A 24264-nucleotide genomic window follows, 5' to 3' on the forward strand; every position below is an offset into this window, starting at 1 on the left:
TAACAGGCCACAACGCCCCCACGCCATTACCAACCACGGACTGCTGCTGCTACCGTTGGCCATGGAAACACACACACACACACACTGGTGGGAAATGTAGGGGGTGTGTGTTGAGTGAGACTACAGCTCAATTTCTGGTTCTGTCCATGTCCGTGGGCGAGGGGACGATTAAATATTTGTGAGGGGGAAGAGGGAGTACAGTACACAAGCACATGTTTCACGTAAATCAATCCATGATTGATTCTAACTGATCTATAGTTCTACCAGCCCAGAGCCTGAGGTGGCACCAGCCCAGCCAGCCTGGTGCCACCTCTAATTCGCTCCCCATAAAATCACCTTTGCTGAGAGGGGAACCACGTGCAACCTCTAATATCTTCCCCTTCCTTTTTACAAATCTTTAACACACACACCTTGGAGCCGTCAAGGCTGATGATGCGGTAGACGTTGCGCGTGCTGTCGTAGAAGTAGGAGACTGTGACGGCGTGTTTACTGGTGGGAACCCAGTTCTTCTTGGTGGTGGGGTCGATCTGGAAGACATGGGCCCTCGTACTGAAGATAGGCTGCTCTCTGCAGAGGAGAGGGAGAGAGCGAGTGGGAGAGTCTGCATATACACGGGAATTAAACTCACCACCCTGAGCCATGCGAAAGAAAAGTGCTGGGAGTGTGTGAGGGCTGAGGTAGGTGAGAGACACACACACAGCCTCCAGAGATCTCGACAAACATCCATTATTCACACTCTCCTGCAGCGCACTGCACTGGCCATGACTGGGAGGGGAAAACACACACACTTCAATTCCAGTATGGATGTGCATTCTCTTCAATCCAGATGGAACTCAATTAACATTAGCAAGGAGTTTTAATAGCAGCAGGAGAAAGACAAACATCACCTAGCCACAGACAGATATCATTTACTAGAAACGAATGGACGTTACATTTACGTTCATCAAACTGACTTGCTGGGTACATTAAGGTAGTAAAACAGGGGCAACGGGGATACATGATGTTCCACTAGTCTAGTCATTGCAGCTAATGTGCCCCTGCTAAGATGATAGAGAAGCGGGTCATTAAAGATGATGCATTCCCAGTACAGGGCCATTTAAACTGTTGAAGCTGCCTGATGAAAATGATTCAATGTTAAAGTGCCTCTTTTTTTACTTTAAAATAATGTACAGGAAAGTAGCATTTACGTTCAACCCATAGAAGCGGACTGAAGCGGACTGGATTGTTGGTCTCCGTGTGGTACTTGGAGGATGAGAGAGAGAGAGAGACGCAGAGGAAAGGCTGTGCGACCACCGCAGAACCTGAGACGGCGCTGCATTTCCTGACAAAGTGTCAGAAATATAAAACAATTTGTTTCATTTCCCCAAATTTGAAAGCCTTATTCAAGGTTTCAAAGACCCCTCTGATGAGGATAGGCGTCCTGTCGAGGGAGGACACAGAGCTGTGGGTTGGCAGCGTACTTCACTACATTGCTGCCTGCCGTAAGATGAGGAACAGTGTCTGACAGACCAACCAACCTGCACATGTCCTCTATGCTTATTGTTATTGTGACCCTTGGTTATTGTTGTTACTGTTGTCCAATTGACAATTTTGATTCTAATTATTTGAATATTGTAAATATCCAAAGTAAGCTTTGGCAATCTGTACATTGTTTACGTCATGCCAATAAAGCACATTGAATTGACAGAGACAGAGACAGAGAGGGGAAACTGCTGAGTGAGAGGGAGAAAGACTGAGTACTGGGTGAATTCTATTATCTCTATTGTCCCCCTCTATGAGAGGGAGGGGGGGGGGGTGAGAGAGAGACAGGAAGACAGACAAAGAGAGAGAGACATAGACAGACAAAGAGAGAGAGACATAGACAGACATAGGGACAGAAATAGGGACAGACATAGGGACAGACAGACAGACAGACAGACAGACATAGGGACAGACATAGGGACAGACATAGGGACAGACATAGGGACAGACATAGGGGCAGACATAGGGGCAGACATAGGGGCAGACATAGGGGCAGACATAGGGGCAGACATAGGGGCAGACATAGGGGCAGACAGACAGACAGACAGACAGACAGACAGACAGACAGAGACAGACAGACATGGAGACAGAGAGAGACAGAGGTCATGAGCAGATGAGCTCCCACATTTTTTAGTGACAAAAAAAAATAGACAGACAAACTTGGATTTTTTGGCAGGCACATATGCAGGATTCTACCGTAAACAACATAACCTTCACTCCAAATCAAAACTCCAAACCTACAACCTGATTTTGAACGGAATTACCTAGAATTACCTGGAATGTTTCCTACACCCAAGGAGTATTATTCCCAAGCTAAACATCAAATGCTTAGTAATGCTTAGTCCGAAACTATTTTTCACTTTCAAAAGCCAAGAAGAAAAATACAGTACAATGATGATGAAATGGCATCAAACACATGGAAACCAAATGTAAAAAAATATACACACTGCTCAAAAAAATAAAGGGAACGCTAAAATAACACATCCTAGATCTGAATGAATGAAATATTCTTATTAAATACTTTTCTCTTTTCATAGTTGAATGTGCTGACAACAAAATCACACAAAAATGATCAATGGAAATCAAATTGATCAACTCATGGAGGTCTGGATTTGGAGTCACACTCAAAATTAAAGTGGAAAACCACACTCCAGGCTGATCCAACTTTGATGTAATGTCCTTAAAACAAGTCAAAATGAGGCTCTGTAGTGTGTGTGGCCTCCACGTGCCTGTATGACCTCCCTACAACACCTGGGCATGCTCCTGATGAGGTGGTGGATAGTCTCCTGAGGGATCTCCTCCCAGACCTGGACTAAAGCATCCGCCAACTCCTGGACAGTCTGTGGTGCAACGTGACGTTGGTGGATAGAGCGAGACATGATGTCCCAGATGTGCTCAATTGGATTCAGGTCTGGGGAACGGGCGAGCCAGTCCATAGCATCAATGCCTTCCTCTTGCAGGAACTGCTGACACACTCCAGCCACATGAGGTCTAGCATTGTCTTGCATTAGGAGGAACCCAGGGCCAACCGCACCAGCATATGGTCTCACAAGGGGTCTGAGGATCTCATCTCGGTACCTAATGGCAGTCAGGCTACCTCTGGTGAGCACATGGAGGGCTGTGCGGTCCCCCAAAGAAATGCCACCCCACACCATGACTGACCCACCGCCAAACCGGTCATGCTGGAGGATGTTGCAGGCAGCAGAACGTTCTCCACGGCGTCTCCAGACTCTGTCACGTCTGTCACATGTGCTCAGTGTGAACCTGCTTTCATCTGTGAAGAGCACAGGGCGCCAGTGGCGAATTTGCCAATCTTGGTGTTCTCTGGCAAATGCCAAACGTCCTGCACGGTGTTGGGCTGTAAGCACAACCCCCACCTGTGGACGTCGGGCCCTCATACCACCCTCATGGAGTCTGTTTCTGACCATTTGAGCAGACACATGCACATTTGTGGCCTGCTGGAGGTTATTTTGCAGGGCTCTGGCAATGCACCTTCTGCTCCTCCTTGCACAAAGGCGGAGGTAGCGGTCCTGCTGCTGGGTCGTTGCCCTCCTACGGCCTCCTCCACGTCTCCTGATGTACTGGCCTGTCTCCTGTTAGCGCCTCCATGCTCTGGACACTACGCTGACAGACACAGCAAACCTTCTTGCCACAGCTCGCATTGATGTGTCATCCTGGATGAGCTGCACTACCTGAGCCACTTGTGTGGGTTGTAGACTCCGTCTCATGCTACCACTAGAGTGAAAGCACCGCCAGCATTCAAAAGTGACCAAAACATCAGCCAGGAAGCATAGGAACTGAGAAGTGGTCTGTGGTCACCACCTGCAGAACCACTCCTTTATTGGGGGTGTCTTGTTAATTGCCTATAATTTCAACCTGTTGTCTATTCCATTTGCACAACAGCATGTGAAATGTATTGTCAATCAGTGTTGCTTCCTAAGTGGACAGTTTGATTTCACAGAAGTGTGATTGACTTGGATTTACATTGTGTTGTTTAAGTGTTCCCTTTATCTTTTTGAGCAGTGTATTTTACTTTATAAGGACTGAATGCTAAGGCTACCAAGCTTGGTAGGACAAAGAACTACAACTTCAATTAGCACTGATGTGTGAAACGAGAGGTGTCAAAGCCCTTGAGCCCAACAATGGCAGGAGAGTCCCAACCAAATGGAGAGGCTCTAGATGCACCCCTCTCGCTGTTCAGAGGTAATTAAAATACATTACCCTCTGTATGTAAAGAATAATAAGACAAGAAAAGAGTACAAAATGAAGCTACATATGGAAAATCAAAAGACACTTTTTGCTAACTATTATAAAAAATGGGAACATAAGCAACCGTATCTTCCATACAGACTATTCCCTGGCACGGCACAGTGCTATATTAACACACTACCCCTCTGTTAGGGTGTTACCAATGGGTGGAAACTCAGGACACTAGACAACGAGGACTCTGAGTCAGCTAATATAAATCTCTATAAGTCTGGAACAGTATTGGTACAGGGCAACCCCAAACAGTTTCAGCTGGACTTTCACCTAATCAAAGAATTAGCTCAGCAGGAGAAGCTCTCTCTTGAGAAAAATACCCAGACCCCCGAGCGGGTCAGACCAGACCTCTTCCCACAGACGAGCATCCCAAAGCGGGAAGTCAACCTCCAATCACAGAGTACTACTCCCTCATTGAAATGCGGGATAAATTCACCCAGCGGGAGGTAAGGCAGGTGGAGCTGGAACAGCAGGTGATTACACTCCAGTCAGCACAGACCCAGACAACAGTCCAGCACAACAACACCCCCCTTAAATAGACCTGGAGAGCTGGAGGTGGAGAGAGACATATCTGCACTCTGGACTGTGGTGAGACACCATCAACAGGAGAAAGAGCAGGAGAAGAACATAGCACTAGAGGAGAGGATCAGACTGCTGGAGGAGAGGGTGAGGGGGATGGCATGTGACAGAGAACAACCCATTAGAGAGGTGGCCACCCCCGCAGAGAAGCCGGCAGAACAGCCCACCTCAGCTCCGGACAAATGTCTCAACACCACAGCAGAACAGTCCAACCCAGACCACGTCGATAACACAGCGGGACAGACAAACGAAGAACCCCAAGCCCAGGGGATTCCACCCCCTCTGAGCACCCCCCCTGTGCCACCCTGATAGCCCTCCTTACAACCCCCTCACACCCATTGAGGATATACACAAGACACAGATTGTGATCCTTATGGACTCAAACGGAAAATATATACAAGAGTGTCTAAAGTTTGGTGTCCAAACACCCAGTGTGCCCTAGACCTTCTGTCTGAAGACCAACTAGGTTCACCCAGCCACATAATATTACACACAGGCACAAACGACCTGAGAACACAGCAGGAAAGGGTGGCCACAGCACTCAAGGGAGTGATTGAAAAAGCTTCTACCACTTTCCCCAATGCACAAGTGGTTATATCCACCCTGCTACCACGAAAAGACTTCCACCCTGCTACCAAACATCAGGTAAAATGCAAGTATTTCCCATGACTGTGCCTCAAAACCAAATGTTTACCTGGCCCACCACTCCACCCTGGACTTGAACAGCCTTTATAACCAGGTCCACCTATACAAGGCAGCAGTGCCCACCTTAGCCCGGACGCTAAAGGACATCGCTCTCAAACACTTCACACAGGAGCAGATTAGACACCACGCCCAGACCAGCAAGACACCCCCCCCAAGTTAACCATACTCCATTTAGGCCACCGCAGATAAGACCTATGCCCCTCATGCCCTCCCCATGCCCCCCACTCCAGCAGAGGGCCTCAACATGGAAGTCACACAAATGCCCAGGCCGTGAGCAGGCAAACAGGCCCAACCCCCACTCTTACACTAACCCAAGCCAATGGCATGTACCAGATGCTCCAGATGCTCAGCAGGCTCTGCTCACACTTACTGGCCTTAGGCCAAACCACATGACTAACAACATTGGACACTTTATGGAACACAAAGCCTTCACTATCTCATCCTGGAATATCCCAGGCCTGAGGTCTGCCTTTAGCCTAAAGAGCAGGAACCTGGACTTCATCAAAGAAAAATACAGACATTGTCATCCTACAAGAAACAAGACGGGTTGCCCTCTAGATTACAGAGAGCTGGTAGTCCCATCCATCAAACTGCCAGGTGTGGAAGGAACTCAAGGGGTATGCTAATTTGGTATAGAGCAGACCTAACTCACTCAATTAAATTAATCAAAACAGGAACATTTTACATTTGGCTTGAAATTCAAAAGGAAATTCTCTTAACAGAGAAAAATGTTCTCCTGTGTGCTACATATACGCCCCAACTAGAATCCCCATACCTTAAGCAAGACAGCTCCTCCATCCTGGAGGGGGAAATCAATCATTTCCAGGCCCAGGGACATGTACTAGTCTGTGGCGACCTAAATGCCAGAACCGCACAAGAACCTGACACCCTCAGCACACAGGGGGACAAACACCTGCCTGGAGGTGACAGCATTCCCTCCCCCATATGCCCCTCTAGGCACAACTATGACAACATAACCAAAAAAACTGGTCACAACTCCTGCAGCTCGGAAGTTTACATACACTTAGGTTGGAGTCATTAAAACTCGTTTTTCAACCACTCCACACATTTCTTGTTAACAAACTATAGTTTTGGCAAGTCGGTTAGGACATCCACTTTGTGCATGACACAAGAAAATTTCCAACAATTGTTTACAGACAGAATATTTCACTGTATCACAATTCCAGTGGGTCAGAAGTTTACATACACTAAGTTGACTGTGACTTTAAACAGCTTGGAAAATTCCATAAAAATATGTCAGGGCGTTAGATGCTTCTGATAGGCTAATTGACATCATTTTAGTCAATTGGAGGTGTACCTGTGGATGTATTTGCCTGACATCATGGGAAATTCAAAAGAAATCAACCAAGACCTCAGAAAAAAAATTATAGACCTCCACAAGTCTGGTTCATCCTTGGGTGGCAATTTCCAAACGCCCGAAGGTACCACATTCATCTGAGCAAACAATAGTACGCAAGTATAAACACCATGGGACCACGCAGCCATCATACTGCTCAGGAAAGAGATGCATTCTGTCTACTAGAGATGAACATACTTTGGTGTGAAAAGCGCAACTCAATCCCAGAACAACAGCAAAGGACCTTGTGAAGATGCTGGAGGAAACAGGTACAAAAGTATCTATTTCCACAGTAAAACAAGTCCTATATCAACAGAACCTGAAATGCCGCTCAGCAAGGAAGAAACCACTACTCCAAAACCGGCATAAAAAAAGCCACACTGCGGTTTGCAACTGCACGAGGGAAAAGATCATACTTTTTGGAGAAATGTCCTCTGGTCTGATGAAACAAAAATTGTACAGTTTGCCCAAAATGACCATCGTTATGTTTGTGGAAAAAGGGGGAGGCTTGCAAGCCGAAGAACACCATCCCAACCATGAAACGCGAGGGTGGCAGCATCATGTTGTGGGGGTTCTTTGCTGCAGGAGGGACTGGTGCACTTCACAAAATAGATGGCATCATGAGGGAGGAATATATATTGAAGCAACATCTCAAGACATCAGTCAGGAAGTTAAAGCTTGGTCGCAAATGGGTCTTCCAAATGGATAATGACCCAGGCATGCTTCCAAAGTTGTGGCAAAATGGCTTAAGGACAACAAAGTCAAGGTATTGGAGTGGCCATCACAAAGCCCTGACCTCAATCCTATTGAAAATTTGTGGGCAGAACAGAAAAAGCGTGTGCGAGCAAGAAGTCCTACAAACCTGACTCAGTTACAGCAGCTCTGTCAGGAGGAATGGGCCAAAATTCACCCAACTTATTGTGGGAAGCTTGTGGAAGACTACCCGAAACATTTGACCAAGTTAAACAACTTAAGGCAATGCTACCAAATACTAATTGAGAGTATGTAAACTTCTGACCTACTAGGAATGTGGTGAAAGAAATAAAAGTTGAAATAATCATTCTCTCTATTATTATTCTGACATTTCACATTATTAAAATAAAGTGGTGATCCTAACTGACCTAAGACAGGGAATTTTTACTCAGATTAATGTAAGGAATAGTGAAAACCTCCGACTTCAACTGTAGTCAATGATAGGCTTCGAGGGGACTCCTATGGTAGGTAAAATCCATAGCACATCTCTTGGCAGTAGTACTGTCGACTACTTTATCACTGACCTCAACCCAGAGTCTCTCAGAGTGTTCATAGTCAGCCCACTGACACCCTTATCAGATCACAGCAAAATCACAGTCTACTTGAACAGAGCAATACTGAATCATGAGGCATCAAAGCGAAAGGAACTGAGTAATATTAAGAAATGCTATAGATGGAAGGAATGTAGTATGGAAACCTGTAAAAAAAACAATTAGGCAAAGACAAATTCAATCCCTTTTAGACAACTTCCTGTAAAAACGTTCCACTGTAATAGTGAAGGTGTAAACTTGGCAGTAGAAAACCTAAACAGTATTTTTGACCTCTCAGCTTCACTATCAAATCTAAACATTTCAAACAGAAATCTGAATAAAATTAACAACAATGACAAATGGTTTGATGAAGAACACAAAAACCTAAGAAAGAAATTGAGAAACCTGTCCAACCAAAAACAGAGAGACCAGGAAAACCTGAGTCTACGACTTCACTGTGGTGAATCACTAAAACAATACAGAAATACACTACGGAAAAAGGAAAAGCACATCGGGAATCAGCTCAATGTAATTGAAGAATCCATAGACTAACCACTTCTGGGAAAATTGGAAAACACTAAACAACACGAATAATTATCTATCCAAAATGGAGATGTATGGGTAAATCACACTTTTCCAATCTTTTTGGCTCTATGACATCAAACAAACAGCAAAAACATATACAAATCTTAGAATCAACTATTAAAAAGACTACCAGAACCCACTGAATTCTCCAATTACCTTTAATGAACTATAGGACAAAATAAAAACCCTCCAACCCAAAAAGGCCTGTGGTGTTGATGGTATTCTAAATTAAATTATAAAATATACAGATAAAAAATTCCAATTGGCAAACTCTTTAACATCATCCTTAGCTCTGGCATCTTCCCCAATATTTGGAACCAAGGACTGATCACCCCAATCTGAAAAAATGGAGACAAATTTGGCCCCAATAACTACTGTGGGATATGCGTCAACAGCAACCTTGGGAAAATCCTCTGCATTATCATTAACAACAGACTTGTACATTTCCTCAGTTAAAACAATGTACTGAGCAAATGTCAATTTGGCTTTTACCAAATTAGCGTACGACAGACCACATAAAATCAAATCAAATTTTATTTGTCACATACACATGGTTAGCAGATGTTAATGCGAGTGTAGCAAAATGCTTGTGCTTCTAGTTCCGACAATGCAGTAATAACCAACAAGTAATCTATCTAACAATTCCAAAACTACTACCTTATAGACAAGTGTAAGGGGATAAAGAATATGTACATAAAGATATATGAATGAGTGATGGTACAGAGCGGCATAGGCAAGATACAGTAGATGGTATTGAGTGCAGTATATACATATGAGATGAGAATGTAAACAAAGTGGCATAGTTAAAGTGGCTAGTGATACATGTATTACATAAAGATGCAGTAGATGATATAGAGTACAGTATATACGTATACATATGAGATTAATAATGTAGGGTATGTAAACATTATATTAGGTAGCATTGTTTAAAGTGGCTAGTGATATATTTTACATCATTTCCCATCAATTCCCATTATTAAAGTGGCTGGAGTTGAGTCAGTGTGTTGGCAGCAGCCACTCAATGTTAGTGGTGGCTGTTTAAGAGTCTGATGGCCTTGAGATAGAAGCTGTTTTTCAGTCTCTCGGTCCCAGCTTTGATGCACCTGTACTGACCTCGCCTTCTGGATGATAGCGGGGTGAACAGGCAGTGGCTCGGGTGGTTGTTGTCCTTGATGATCTTTATGGCCTTCCTGTGACATCGGGTGGTGTAGGTGTCCTGGAGGGCAGGTAGTTTGCCCCCGGTGATGCGTTGTGCAGACCTCACCACCCTCTGGAGAGCCTTACGGTTGTTGGCGGAGCAGTTGCCGTACCAGGCGGTGATACAGCCCGACAGGATGCTCTCGATTGTGCATCTGTAAAAGTTTGTGAGTGCTTTTGGTGACAAGCCAAATTTCTTCAGCCTCCTGAGGTTGAAGAGGCACTGCTGCGCCTTCTTCACGATATTGTCTGTGTGGGTGGACCAATTCAGTTTGTCTGTGATGTGTACGCCGAGGAACTTAAAACTTACTACCCTCTCCACTACGGTTCCATCGATGTGGATAGGGGGGTGTTCCCTCTGCTGTTTCCTGAAGTCCACAATCATCTCCTTAGTTTTGTTGACGTTGAGTATGAGGTTATTTTCCTGACACCACACTCCGAGGGACCTCACCTCCTCCCTGTAGGCCGTCTCGTCGTTGTTGGTAATCAAGCCTACCACTGTTCTGTCATCCGCAAACTTGATGATCGAGTTGGAGGCGTGCGTGGCCACGCAGTCGTGGGTGAACAGGGAGTACAGGAGAGGGCTCAGAACGCACCCTTGTGGGGCCCCAGTGTTGAGGATCAGCGGGGTGGAGATGTTGTTGCCTACCCTCACCACCTGGGGGCGGCCCGTCAGGAAGTCCAGTACCCAGTTGCACAGGGCGGGGTCGAGACCCAGGGTCTCGAGCTTGATGATGAGCTTGGAGGGCACTATGGTGTTAAATGCGGAGCTGTAGTCGATGAACAGCATTCTCACATAGGTATTCCTCTTGTCCAGATGTGTTAGGGCAGTGTGCAGTGTGGTTGAGATTGCATCGTCTGTGGACCTATTTGGGCGGTAAGCAAATTGGAGTGGGTCTAGGGTGTCAGGTAGGGTGGAGGTGATATGGTCCTTGACTAGTCTCTCAAAGCACTTCATGATGACGGAAGTGAGTGCTACGGGGCGGTAGTCGTTTAGCTCAGTTACCTTAGTTTTCTTGGGAACAGGAACAATGGTGGCCCTCTTGAAGCATGTGGGAACAACAGACTAGGATAGGGATTGATTGAATATTTCCGTAAACACACCAGCCAGCTGGTCTGCGCATGCTCTGAGGGTGCGGCTGGGGATGCCGTCTGGGCCTGCAGCCTTGCGAGGGTTGACACGTTTAAATGGTTTCCTCACGTCGGCTGCAGTGAAGGAGAGTCCGCATGTTTAAGTTGCGGGCCGTGTCAGTGGCACTGTATTGTCCTCAAAGCGGGCAAAAAAAGTTATTTAGTCTGCCTGGGAGCAAGACATCCTGGTCCGTGACGGGGCTGGTTTTCTTTTTGTAATCCGTGATTGACTGTAGACCCTGGCACATACCTCTTGTGTCTGAGCCGTTGAATTGAGATTCTACTTTGTCTCTATACTGACGCTTAGCTTGTTTGATTGCCTTGCGGAGGGAATAGTTACACCGTTTGTATTCGGTCATGTTTCCGGTCACCTTGCCCTGATTAAAAGCAGTGGTTCGCGCTTTCAGTTTCACGCGAATGCTGCCATCAATCCACGGTTTCTGGTTTGGGAATGTTTTAATCGTTGCTATGTGAACGGCATCTTCAACGCAAGTTCTAATGAACTCGCTCACCGAATCAGCGTATTCGTCAATGTTGTTGTCTGACGCAATACGAAACATATCCCAGTCCACGTGATGGAAGCAGTCTTGGAGTGTGGAATCAGATTGGTCGGACCAGCGTTGAACAGACCTCAGCGAAGGAGCTTCTTGTTTTAGTTTCTGTCTGTAGGCAGGGATCAACAAAATGGAGTCGTGGTCAGCTTTTCCGAAAGGAGAGCGGGGCAGGGCCTTATATGCGTCGCGGAAGTTGGAATAGCAATGATCCACAGTCACCCTGCATACCCTAATTGACAAACCAAAACAAAGGCAAAGTTTTCTCATGCTTTGTTGATTTCAAAGAAGCCTTTGACTCAATATGGCATGAGGGTCTAATATACAAATGGATGGAAAGTGGTGTTGGGGGAAAAACATACAACATTATAAAATCCATGTACATAAACAACAGGTCTGTGGTCAAAATTGGCAAAAAAAACATGTCTTTCCACAAAACCGTGGGGTGAGACAGGGATGCAGCTTAAGCCCCACCCTCTTCAACATACATACGTAGGTGGATGGAGCGAGACATGATGTCCCAGATGTGCTCAATTGGATTCAGGTCTGGGGAACAGGCGGGCCAGTCCATAGCATCAATGCCTTCCTCTTGCAGGAACTGCTGACACACTCCAGCCACATGAGGTCTAGCATTGTCTTGCATTAGGAGGAACCCAGGGCCAACCGCACCAGCATTTGGTCTCACAAGGGGTCTGAGGATCTCATCTCGGCACCTAATGGCAGTCAGGCTACCTCTGGTGAGCACATGGAGGGCTGTGCGTCCCCCCAAAGAAATGCCACCCCACACCATGACTGACCCACCGCCAAACCGGTCATGCTGGAGGATGTTGCAGGCAGCAGAACGTTCTCCACAGCGTCATGTCTGTCACATGTGCTCAGTGTGAACCTTCTTTCATCTGTGAAGAGCACAGGGCGCCAGTGGAGAATTTGCCAATCTTGGTGTTCTCTGGCAAATGCCAAACGTCCTGCATGGTGTTGGGCTGTAAGCACAACCCCCACCTGTGGACTTCGGGCCCTCATACCACCCTCATGGAGTCTGTTTCTGACCGTTTGAGCAGACACATGCACATTTGTGGCCTGCTGGAGGTCATTTTGCAGGGCTCTGGCAGTGCTCCTCCTGCTCCTCCTTGCACAAAGGCGGAGGTAGCGGTCCTGCTGCTGGGTCGTTGCCTTCCTACGGCCTCCTCCACCACTCCTGATGTACTGGTCTGTCTCCTGGTAGCGCCTCCATGCTCTGTGCACAACGCTGACAGACACAGCAAACCTTCTTGCCACATCTCGCATTGATGTGCCATCCTGGATGAGCTGCACTACCTGAGCCACTTGTGTGGGTTGTAGACTCCGTCTCATGCTACCACTAGAGTGAAAGCACCGCCAGCAATCAAAAGTGACCAAAACATCAGCCAGGAAGCATAGGAACAGAGAAGTGGTCTGTGGTCACCACCTGCAGAACCACTCCTTTATTGGGGGTATCTTGCTAAATGCCTATAACTTCCACCTGTTGTCTATTCCATTTGCACAACAGCATGTGAAATTTATTGTCAATCAGTGTTGCTTCCTAAGTGGACAGTTTGATTTCACAGAAGTGTGATTGACTTGGATTTACATTGTGTTGTTTAAGTGTTCCCTTATATATATATATATATATTACACACACACACACACACACACACACACACACACACACACACAACTAATTGGCAAGGGCACTAGAACAGGCTGCAGCATCCGGCCTCACCCTACTAGAATCTAAAGTCAAATGTCTACTGTTTGCTGATGATCTGGTGCTTTTGTCCCCAACCAAGGAGGGTCTACAGCAGCACCTAGATCTTCTGCACAGTTTCTGCCAGATCTGGGCCCTGCCAGTTAATCTCAGAAAGACCAAAATAATGGTGTTCCAAAAAAAGGTCCAGTCACCAGCACCACAAATACAAATTGCATATAGACACCGTTGCCCTAGAGCACACAAAAAACAATACATACCTTGGCCTAAACATCAGCACCACAGGTAACTTCCACAAAGCTGTGAACGATCTGAGAGACAAGGCAAGAAGGGGCTTCTAGGATCTGGCAAAAAATGTATACTTGAATCAGTTATAGAACCCATTGCCCTTTATGGTTGTGAGGTCTGGGGTCCGCTCACCAACCAAGAATTCAGAAAATGGGACAAACACCAAATTGAGACTCTGCATGCAGAATTCTGCAAAAATATCCCCCGTGTACAACATAAAACACCAAATAATGTATGCAGAGCAGAATTAGGCTGATGCCCGATAATGATCCAAATCCAGAAAAGAGACTACAACCACAAATCTTTTCTCTCCTTCTCCCCTCACAGGTGAAAATCATCACTCCCCAATCAGTCACCAATCCAATCATCCATCAGAAGACACACCTCCTCCTGTTTCCTACCCTATCACAGTTCTTTTCCCTTGGTTTAAAAACCCCATCAGTTGTTTGCTCTAGAGCTCAATCTCTCTGTAAATGCCATGTATGTAGATCTCTGTGTTTCACTCTCTCTTTGTGTCTTAGACCTCTCTTTTGTTTGAGCATCTCCATATCACTTTGTCATCACCTGTGAGTATTGTCTTTGGTTATGATATGTGTTTGATTGCTGGTGGGAAAAGGGGAAACCAAGACAAGTCGCCCATGGGCATACACTACCCGCAGGTAGACTTTGTTAAATACACTAGTTAGAACTGGGCGGACCACCCACTGTATTTTTGGTTAGTTAGCTGTTGTTGAAATAGGCTATTCTAGTTTAGGGGTGTTTTTGAATACTTGTTTCTTTCCCTGGGTCCAGCTCAGCCCCTTTTCCTGCTCCCCCCATTACCGTGTGTTTATAAATAAACCCTGAGTTTGACGGTATAATTTCAGTTGTCGTGGTTATTTCGTTCACACTTTTACTTTGTCACCACTATAATTTGCATGAGTTATGTTACGGGTCTCATTACCATCCCCCCCCTAGACTGCCGGGCCAAAAGGGATTCGTAACATAAGTGGGGGCTCATCCGGGATCAGTCATAACTGACACCCATGCCGCTCATGTAGATTGTTGATAGTGGTATAGTTCAGTGTTGAGCGTCATAGCTGAAGTAGCATTAGTGTTTGCTATTTTCGTTGGCTCTTGTGAAGTAGTTAAGATGGCTACTTTTGATTTGAAATCCTTTTTGGATAACCCTTCGTGGGAGGTTTTTGACAAATGTCGTAGAGTTGACTTAATTACAGAGAGTACAGAGTGGCAGAATACCTGTGACTGACCCAAACTTAAGGAAAGCTTTGACTATGTACAGACTCAGTGAGCATAGCCTTGCTATTGAGAAATGCCGCCGTAGGCAGACCTGGCTCTCAAGAGAAGACAGGCTATGTGCACACTGCCCACAAAATGAGGTGGAAACTGAGCTGCACTTCCTAACCTCCTGCCAAATGTATGACCATATTAGAGACACATATTTCCCTCAGATTACACAGATCCAAATCATTTGAAAACACACCCAATTTTGATAAACTCCCATATCTACTGGGTGAAATACCACAGTGTGCCATCACATCAGCAAGATTAGTGACCTGTTGCCACAAGAAAAGGTCAACCAGTGAAGAACAAACACCAGTGTAAATACAACCAATATTTATGTTTATTTTATTTTCCCTTTTGTACATTGTTACAACACTGTACATAGCCATAATATGATATTTGAAATGTCTTTATTCTTTTGGAACTTCTGTGAGTGTAATGTTTACTGTTCATTTTATATTGTTTATTTCACTTTTGTTGATTATATATTTCACTTGCTTTGGCAATGTACATATAGTGCATTTGGAAAGTATTCAGACCCCTTCACTTTTTCCACATTGTGTTATGTTACAGCCTTGTTCTAACATTTATTAAACAAATGTGTTTCCTCATCAATCTACACCAGGGATCATCAACTAGATTCAGCCGGGGGGATATAATTACATATAATTTGTAGACTGCAAATTGACTGCAATATTTGACTAAAACATAATCATTTCAAACCTTGCTCACATTTGTATACGACCATGTGTCTCTTTATTGGGGTGGGAATACTTGGGAAGACATTTTTTAAAAATCACTGATTTCCTGGTGTTTAAAAAATGTCCAACAATGAAAATTGTATACACTGATTGAAGTGGATTTAACATGTGACATCGATAAGGGATCAGAGCTTTCACTTGGACTCACCTGGTCAGTATATGTCATGGAAAGAGCAGGTATTCCTAATGCTTTGTATACTCAGTGTATATTAAGAGCATGATGAAGAGTGAGATGGAGAGGAACAGAGAGAGCTAGATGAAAAGAGTGTCATGAAAAGTGTTCATTTCAGATAATGTGACTGCACTCTTCAAGACCCCTGTGTAAAACTGAACTAGTATTAAAAAAATAAAAACCTCTGGACATGAAAGAACACATTGGTTCTGTTAGGAGATGTAGAGGCCTTACTTGTTTTTATTATGGATCGCATTTCATCATGGCAGCAAATTGCACCTCAATCACGAGCCATTTGAATGTATTCTCCTCGATAAGTGAGGAGCAGAAGCCCCAGTTAAGAAAGCATGGACATAGTACCAACTTACACACACACACACACGAATGAAGCCTTTCTGTTTGAATGAAGGGAAAAATACCAAAACATGGTGTTTGTAATGATAACCTTGTTTTGAGGTAAAACAAATGCTGTTGAAAAACAACAAGCCAGTGGATATTATCACTGTGTTGACAATCAAACAGGAGAGCTTCTCTATGGGGACTACACGGTTGTCATGTGCGTATGACAGGCCAACGCCTGAACTCTGCTGGCTAGTTTGCCAGCATACTAAAACAGGAAAGCGCCAGGCTTGTGTCCGTCTGCCCTTTGGGACATGACGTCATGTCCCTGCATCCTTTGGTTACCGTCTTGGTTACCCACGGATGATGATCACAACATGCAAAGCATTATGACTTCCTGCTGGTGTAGTATCAGTCATCCCTACAAAATCAGCTCAACTCAAACTGCCTACCAAATCTGCCAGTCTTAGCTGTGGGCTACTCGGCAGGTAACCATAGTGGCAGGTAACCATAGTGGTGAGCGATCGAATCCCCGAGCAGACAAGGTAAAAATATGTCGTTCTTCCCCTGGGCTAGGCAGTCATGGCACTCCCTGATTCAGAGGTCGAGTTAAACGCGGAAGACACATTTCAGTTGAATGCATTCAGTTGTACATCCCCTTTCTCCTCACGTTAGCCTTGACTGGAGCGGCAACGCCACGATTCTTCTTGTAGAGCCGCTTACATTAAAACGAACTATTGAGAGCAGACTTTGTAACGGCTACCAAGACTTTCTGCTTTTCACGCCCTACCTACATGTACATATTACCTCAATCAATCATCCCAACTACCTCGTAACACAGTGCACTAACCTGGTACCGGTACTCCTTGTACATAGTCTCGTTATTGTTGTTTTATTGGGTTTCTTTATTTGTTCATTTTCATACTTTTTAACTGCATTGTTGGGGAAGGACTCATAAGTAAGCATTTCCCAGTGAAGTCTACACTTGTATTCAGTGCATGATAGTGTCAGACAATCTGAGGGACGGTGTGCAGATCCACAGACCAGAGGTTGAGAAGCAGTCAAGAGCAACTGTTTGAGATACGTCCGGGCTGTGGTTTCCATCTATAGTCCTCTCTAATGAACACTGACATAAAAATAAAAAAAAATACTTGTCATTGAAAGAAAAAACCTTGGTTGGACTAAGTTGACTGAACCATGAGTGAGAGTGCCCCTGGGGAGCAGCGCTGGCCTGGCCAAACTGAGCTTTTCCTGGGCTTGCAAGCCTCAGGGTCTCTCCTCCCTTCTGGAACTTTCACACAGCTCAGCCTCACCGTCCAAGCCAGCAGTCACTCAACAAAGACAAACACTATTATAGCTCAGATTCTTCTGTTCGCAATAAACCCCCACAAATGAAGCCTCCAGTATGGCAGCCAGGCATTGTGCCTTTAAAACGGGTCTCATTTCATAGCGATTCGGTCCTTCGATGACTATCTGCTGGGTGAGATTGCTCGGCGGTGGCTCAGAGCGGGTCTCATTCTCACAGCATACCAGGCTTCTTCTGTAGGACAGCGTGAATGTTCGCCTCCCTGTTTTAACTAGTTAATTAAGTTAGCAGAGTGGAGTGGTGGGGGTTTGGCAGCCTGTCCTTTAACACAGACTGGTGTAATCAGAGTGGTGATATGTGATGGGAGGGTGGACTGTTAACTGTACTTTATGACTCACACTAGATCAGACTGCAGAGAACAGCTACAGTGGAGTCAGGCTGTGTATGGAAGGTTCGTGAGCAGTCATATAGAGCCAATGGAAATATAATATTGACGTGTTGTACTGGGTACGAACCCATGGCCTTCATTACACTTTTCCCCATCGCCATGTCTCTCTGTTGTCCTTAATGTTTCAACTCACTGAACACTCAAGGGTCCACAACTTGTTTTCATACAGAGACTCAACATACCGGCATCAATTGCCATTACACCCACTTCCTCCTGAAGCAGACTCTCCCTGTTATTTATCCATCAGTGCCCAGGTGTGTGTGTGTTTTCGTGCGAGGGCCTCTTGTCCCTACCACAATGGACAGTTTTGTGGCATGCAAAGCTCAATGACGGGAGCTGTACCAGAGGAATCTTGACCACAGACGATGTAATCAAATCAGCAGTCCACTTACCACCGTTTAGAATCCCTGTCACACTCAACCCTTATAGAGCCGGATGTCCAGGAAACATCATTCACTCCCTGGCTATTTTCTGAAGTTGCATTCAGAAATCCAGGTCATATTTAGAAAAGTCTTACGAACAGGATTACTAGATCATATTAAATGTGCTTCCTGAGATGTTGAAACCCTTCTCCAAGGAAATTGCGAGATCTGATCATCTGCACTAGGCAGTGCGGCTGTGTTAAAGACGGGTTGCAAACTCCACCAATCACTCGTTAAAAAATATATATATAATATCCCTGCTTGCCTGCATTACAAATGTAGCTGCTGCCTGGTTGCCAAGGCAACGTCCACATGACTCAGGGCCGGTCAGGAGCTGCTAGCATCCTCCAACCCCCTCTCTCCCTCCCACATGCTCTCTAAGCCAATCACAAGGCAGCGTGTCCCATACACGATAAACCCACTCACAGAGGGAGAGTATGGGGCTTTGCTTGGCGCAGCCTGCGGTTTAAAATACCCATATGACAGGCTAAGGCCTGGCCTGTGGATACACAGGCTGAAGATTTTGGCACAACCTCTGGTTTAAAATACCCATATGCTAAGGCCCGGTTTGTGATCTGTGTGGTTCTGGTGACACACACACATGGCGGGTAGTTTGTGGTTTGTGTGGACTCTTCTGATCCCTCTCTCTCCATCTCTCCCCCGATAGTCTCTCTCGCTCTCTCCATCTCTCCTGTCGTTTGCTCAGGGTCAGTGGAGTATTGACAGCTGGAGCCCAGTGAAGATGTCTGGCTTTCCTCCAATAATGCCGCATTTCCATGGAGACTAACCCCCACACCGGCGTGTCGCCAGTGTTTTTCTGTTAATGTACACTCCAGTGTAATTGTGTTTCTAGAGGCTAGAAATTGTGTTTCTAGCCTCTGCAGCATCAAGACAGTCGCTTGATCAGAAGGTGTTAAGTTCAGTTAGTTCAGTTAGCCATTGTTATGTAAATAGTAGCTGAAAAGGACCAGTGGCCTGGCTTCGGCCCCAGGTGAAATCCGGTCTGCCGGAGCCATGGCCCAGCGAGACACGGGTGCCAGCCAGCATAGGTGGAAACAGAAAGGTCTGTGGCAAATCCTGTATTGAAATATGGCTCTTAATTCCACCACCTGTAGTTAAGTGTTCGACCTCTGGGGACACTGCCATGGGTAGTAGTCAGGAGGGATCTGCTCGGAGGTTTCCTTCTTAATACCTTCACAGTGCAATCTCTTCCCGTTTCGTCAATGAAACTTTATGCTTCTAAAAGTGCACCAGTCGGCATCCTCAGCTTCAGACCGGCATTAGCCATGGGTAAGATGATCGACACAGGGCAGGAGCCAGGAAGGGCCTTGGCTATGCCTAATGTAGCTGTGGTAAGTCTGGTTGTGATGTCCGTTTTCAGTAAGGACACAGTGTGGTTTTCAAAACAAAGTGCTCCCGACTCTGACCATCCACTTAGTGTCTGACAGTAACTGCCTTGTCCAACACTGGCACCCTGTACGATGAGATGATTTGGAGATCATTTCTACCCAGTCTGAGGACAGGGGAGAAGGTTTTAAAAAAAGGCAGGACAGGCAGCACTGACATACTTCTGCACGTATGAACAACATAATAAGGTTTGGGTTAAAGTAGCTGAACCAGATAAGGGCAGGGCAGACAGTGTGAATTAGTTCCGTTGATGATGGAGGAATCATAGCTTGAGGAATCATTCGTGGAACACTTTACTCTCCAGAATAGTTATAAAGTTATGCCAACAAAACAAAACAAAATTAGAACACACTCGTCACCTCACTATTTCAATACAACTACTGTATACTAATTATTGTTAATCCAATATATCTGACTGTTTATGACACCTCCTGAGAGTACTTTAGGCTGCTGAGGTGCCAAGTTTCAGGCTGGTTTACATTCATTCATTCGTTATGCAGAACAGAAGCCTTGCACTAAAACGCTGTAGCAGCCAACTCTCTGACAGGCCTAATTTAAGAAAAGGGCACACTTTGAAGAAAGACACATTATTTGACTTTTTTTTTTGTCAGGCTCTTTTTAGTTAGGCTCTTTATGGGTTCGTCACAGTTCACCCTAAAATCAAAGTTGGTCATATAAAGTCGAATTTAGTCCCTATTTATCCCACCCAGTCTGCCGTGTAGCTGTAGGCAGATGCATCAGGCATCAGGTAGAGTTAAGGCTACATAAGATAACAGAGGCCTCTGCGATGGGTATTCCATATTCTCATGATTAGTCTGAACTGTCATTTAACTTACTGACTTCTGGGTTATTTTCTGGTATCAGTACAGTGCCTTCAGAATGTACTGACTTATTCCACATTTTCTTGTGTTACAGCCTGAAAAAAATAATCTCACCCATCTACACACAATACCCCAAAATGACAGTGAAAACATGTTTTTTGAAATGTTTGTAAATGTATTGAAAATAAAACACAGAAATACCTAATTTACATACGTATTAACACCACGGAGTCAATACATGTTAGAATAACGTAGAATCACCACCTGGATTGTACAATATTTGCATATTATTTTTTAAATTCTTCAAGCTCTGTTAAAGATGATTGTTGATTATTGCTAAACAGACATTTTCAAGTCTTGCCATAAGATTTTTAAGCCGATTTAAGTCAAAACTGTAACTAGGCCACTCAGGAACATTCAATGTCGACTTGGTAAGCAAGTGAAGTGTTTATTTGGCCATGGTGTTTAAGGTTACTGTCTCCCAGTGTCTGTTGGGAAGCAGACTGAACCAGGTTTTCCTCTAGGAAGCATACCCATAACATGATGGATGCAGCTACCACCATACTTGAAAATATGAAGAGCGGTACTCAGTGATGTGTTGGATTTGCCCCAAACATAACGCTTTGCATTCAGGACATAAAGCTAATTTATTTGCCACAATTATTGTAGTTTTACTTTAGTGCCTTATTGCAAACAGGATGCATGTCATCTTTGTACCTTTGGCCAAGGTATAAACTTACGACTTCAACTGTATTGACTCAAGACGTTTCAGCCCATAATAAATGTGTACACATTTCTAAAAACATAATTCCACTTGGACATTGTGGGGTATTGTGTGGAGGCCAGTGATACACAATTTCAATTTAATCCATGTTCAATTCAGGCTGTAACACAACAAAATGTAGAAAAAGTCGAGGGGTGTGAATACTTTCTGAAAGCACTGCATACAGTGGTCTGGGCTTATTGTGACTATCATTTGTTTTTCAACAGGACAATGACCCAACACACCTCCAGGCTGTGTAAGGGTTATTTGACCAAGAAGGAGAGTGACGGAGTGCTGCATCAGATGACCTGGCCTCCACAATCCCCCGACATCAACCAAATTGAGATGGTTTGGGAGTCGTAACGCAGTGAAGGAAAAGCAGCCAACAAGTGCTCAACATATGTGGGTACTCCTTCAAAACTGTTGGAAACGCATTCCAGGTGAAGCTGGTTGAGAGATTGACAAGCATGTGCAAAGCTGTCATCAAGGTGGTTATTTGAAGAATCTCAAATATATTTTGATTGAACACTTTTTTGGTTACTACATGGTTCCATTAGTGTTATTTCAAAGTTTTGATGTCTTCACTATTATTCTACAATGTAGAAAATTGTAAAAATAAAGAAAAACCCTTGAATGAGTAGGTGTTCTAAAACTTTTGACCGGTAGTGTATCTTCAGAAAGTATATTATGTCCGGGTATGACAGCCTCATTCTACAGTAGTTCTTAGCTTTTGCTTAGCCACCGGAACAAATATTAGACAAATGTATGAATTCATTTACCCATTTCAATGGAGACAGTGTCAACCCATCACAAGGCCATCACTCCAGTCGTGGATAAGATTATCACTTTCCAATGATACCACATAGATGTATTATTATCTGCCTCGAACAAGCTCTATTTTGGTGGCCTCTGGTACATTATATGGCCTTGGTTCCACCTGAAATACACAGCTAAACTGCTGAATACTTTAACTTTACCTCCCAGATTGGTCAAATTAGTTGTGGTATTGAAAATGTAAGAAATCAGTGTTTGTTATTCAAATTATGTATTTTATTGGCTCTGCTGCTGTGGACACTTAGGGTAAGGAAACCAATGTGTCCTTTGTGTGAACTATCCCTTTAAAAGTTTGATCTGTCAATCAATCAATGTGGTTGGAATTGTCAGGGGAGGAGACAGGATGTTTGTGAGTCACACAGTTGGTAGGGTTTCAGACCTGTCAATCAATGTGGGTGAGACTGAGGAAAGGTGGTAGATTGTGACTATGTCACTAAACTAAATAGTCTACTCTTTCAATTTAGTTTACTGTGGCAACAACTTATATTGTGCAGTAGTAGCCTTCCAGTATGCACATTAGGGAGCCAAATGAACGGCTCTCTTGATCAAAAAGAGCTGTTTGTTCACGAACTACGAATCACTAGGCTACACCAACGAGTCACTTTAGCAGTCACTGGCAAATCTCGACATGGGCTTCGAATCCTAGGAAAATACAAACAAGATCTTTGGTTTACTTGTCCCGATGTGATACCGTGGACATAACTCCTGTGTAACATTTACGAATATCAAAGGGATATAGGAGATTGATTTATTCAGTCCGTTCGACACCTTTTATAAACTAGTCAACACAAGCTGTTCCGTCGTCAAATCGACTCCGTGGCTGGCTATAGGCCTAGGAAAACGCCAAAGAAAATACATGAATGTGCCACAAAACAAGAATTAAGTGGACTTCAACTCAGCGTTACCACTTACATGACACGTGTAAATTCACTCACAGGAGACGATGAAAAAGCATCATGTTCTCCCTCATCCGTGAAAAGAAATTTGACTGCAGTCAAACACAGGGCACAAAAAAAAAAAACACACAGGTACCGAGAGGCGGGACAGACAGCAGACTGACAGTGTTTCCCTGTCATCGCTTTGTGATTTACAGGCACCTGTCCTATCAATAGATCACTAAACGATAATAACGTTCATTCTCGCATGGAAAGGCCATACAGACTTTTGGCTAGCAAATTGAAACTTTTAAATTGAAAGAAGCCTAGTTAAATTTATGAAGTGGAACAGTAGCCGGCTTACAATGAGCCTGTTAACCGCTGTTTAGCCGGTAGCTGGCACTTATGGGAAAACAATGCACAAATGTATTGAATTAAAACCCATAACACTTAAAGCCATATGTCTGTGTGTCTTAGAAAACTATTAAAAAAAAGGGAGTAACCGCTGTTTGATCAATTGTTCAGTGGGCATTTGGAAGCTATAGGGCAATTCCACTGCAAAGGAATTATGCAGGGCCACTTTAAAAATGTATGCTAAACAACAACAAAAAACATTGATTTCAAAGTTTAAAGGCCAACTGCCCCTTAAAACCAACTCCTCTGGTTTTAACCGGCGTATGTGGCATCAATATGAGTGTCAAAATTGACTACAATGTATAAATAGGATTATGTCATAGTGAGTCTCGCCCAAACCGAGTTTTGGAAGTGAGTTTGTCACGACTTATTATTTGCATACTCATTTTTTCCAACGATGCCCAAATTGCCCATAGACAACACGTGGTATGCTCCCAGCTGCCAAGTGGACATTTGTCGTCATGCAGCGCACGCACATTTCACTCAACAAATAGGAGTGAAAATGGGCTTCCATAAAGTTTGCACAAACTTCCAATGCATTTCAACAATATTGCCAGAAACGGATTGAAAACCGTCAAACCACTGGTGTTGGTGAGTACGTTAGCTAAGTAGATAGCTGGTACTAGCTAGCTAGTAGCTACTTTTGGTTATAAAACATTATTTGATCATGTTAGCGAGCCAGGCTAGCTATGAGAAGATCAATAACAACGCCGTCCAGTGGGGTCTTCTTGGAACAAA

At 44.5% G+C, this 24264-nt stretch overlaps 1 protein-coding gene across 2 annotated transcripts in view; it reads right to left on the reverse strand.

Moving 5' to 3' along the window:
- LOC139388776 (homer protein homolog 1-like) overlaps positions 1–24264 on the reverse strand; it is a 73480-nt gene that overhangs the window by 35557 nt on the left and 13659 nt on the right. For both annotated transcript variants that reach the window (XM_071135692.1, XM_071135691.1), the window contains exon 2: positions 411–567. In XM_071135692.1, the coding sequence (XP_070991793.1) occupies positions 411–567 (157 nt within the window). The remainder of the gene's footprint in view (positions 1–410; positions 568–24264) is intronic.

The sequence above is a fragment of the Oncorhynchus clarkii genome, chromosome 29 (assembly GCF_045791955.1).
Source record: "Oncorhynchus clarkii lewisi isolate Uvic-CL-2024 chromosome 29, UVic_Ocla_1.0, whole genome shotgun sequence".
Classification (NCBI taxonomy): Eukaryota; Metazoa; Chordata; class Actinopteri; order Salmoniformes; family Salmonidae; genus Oncorhynchus; species Oncorhynchus clarkii.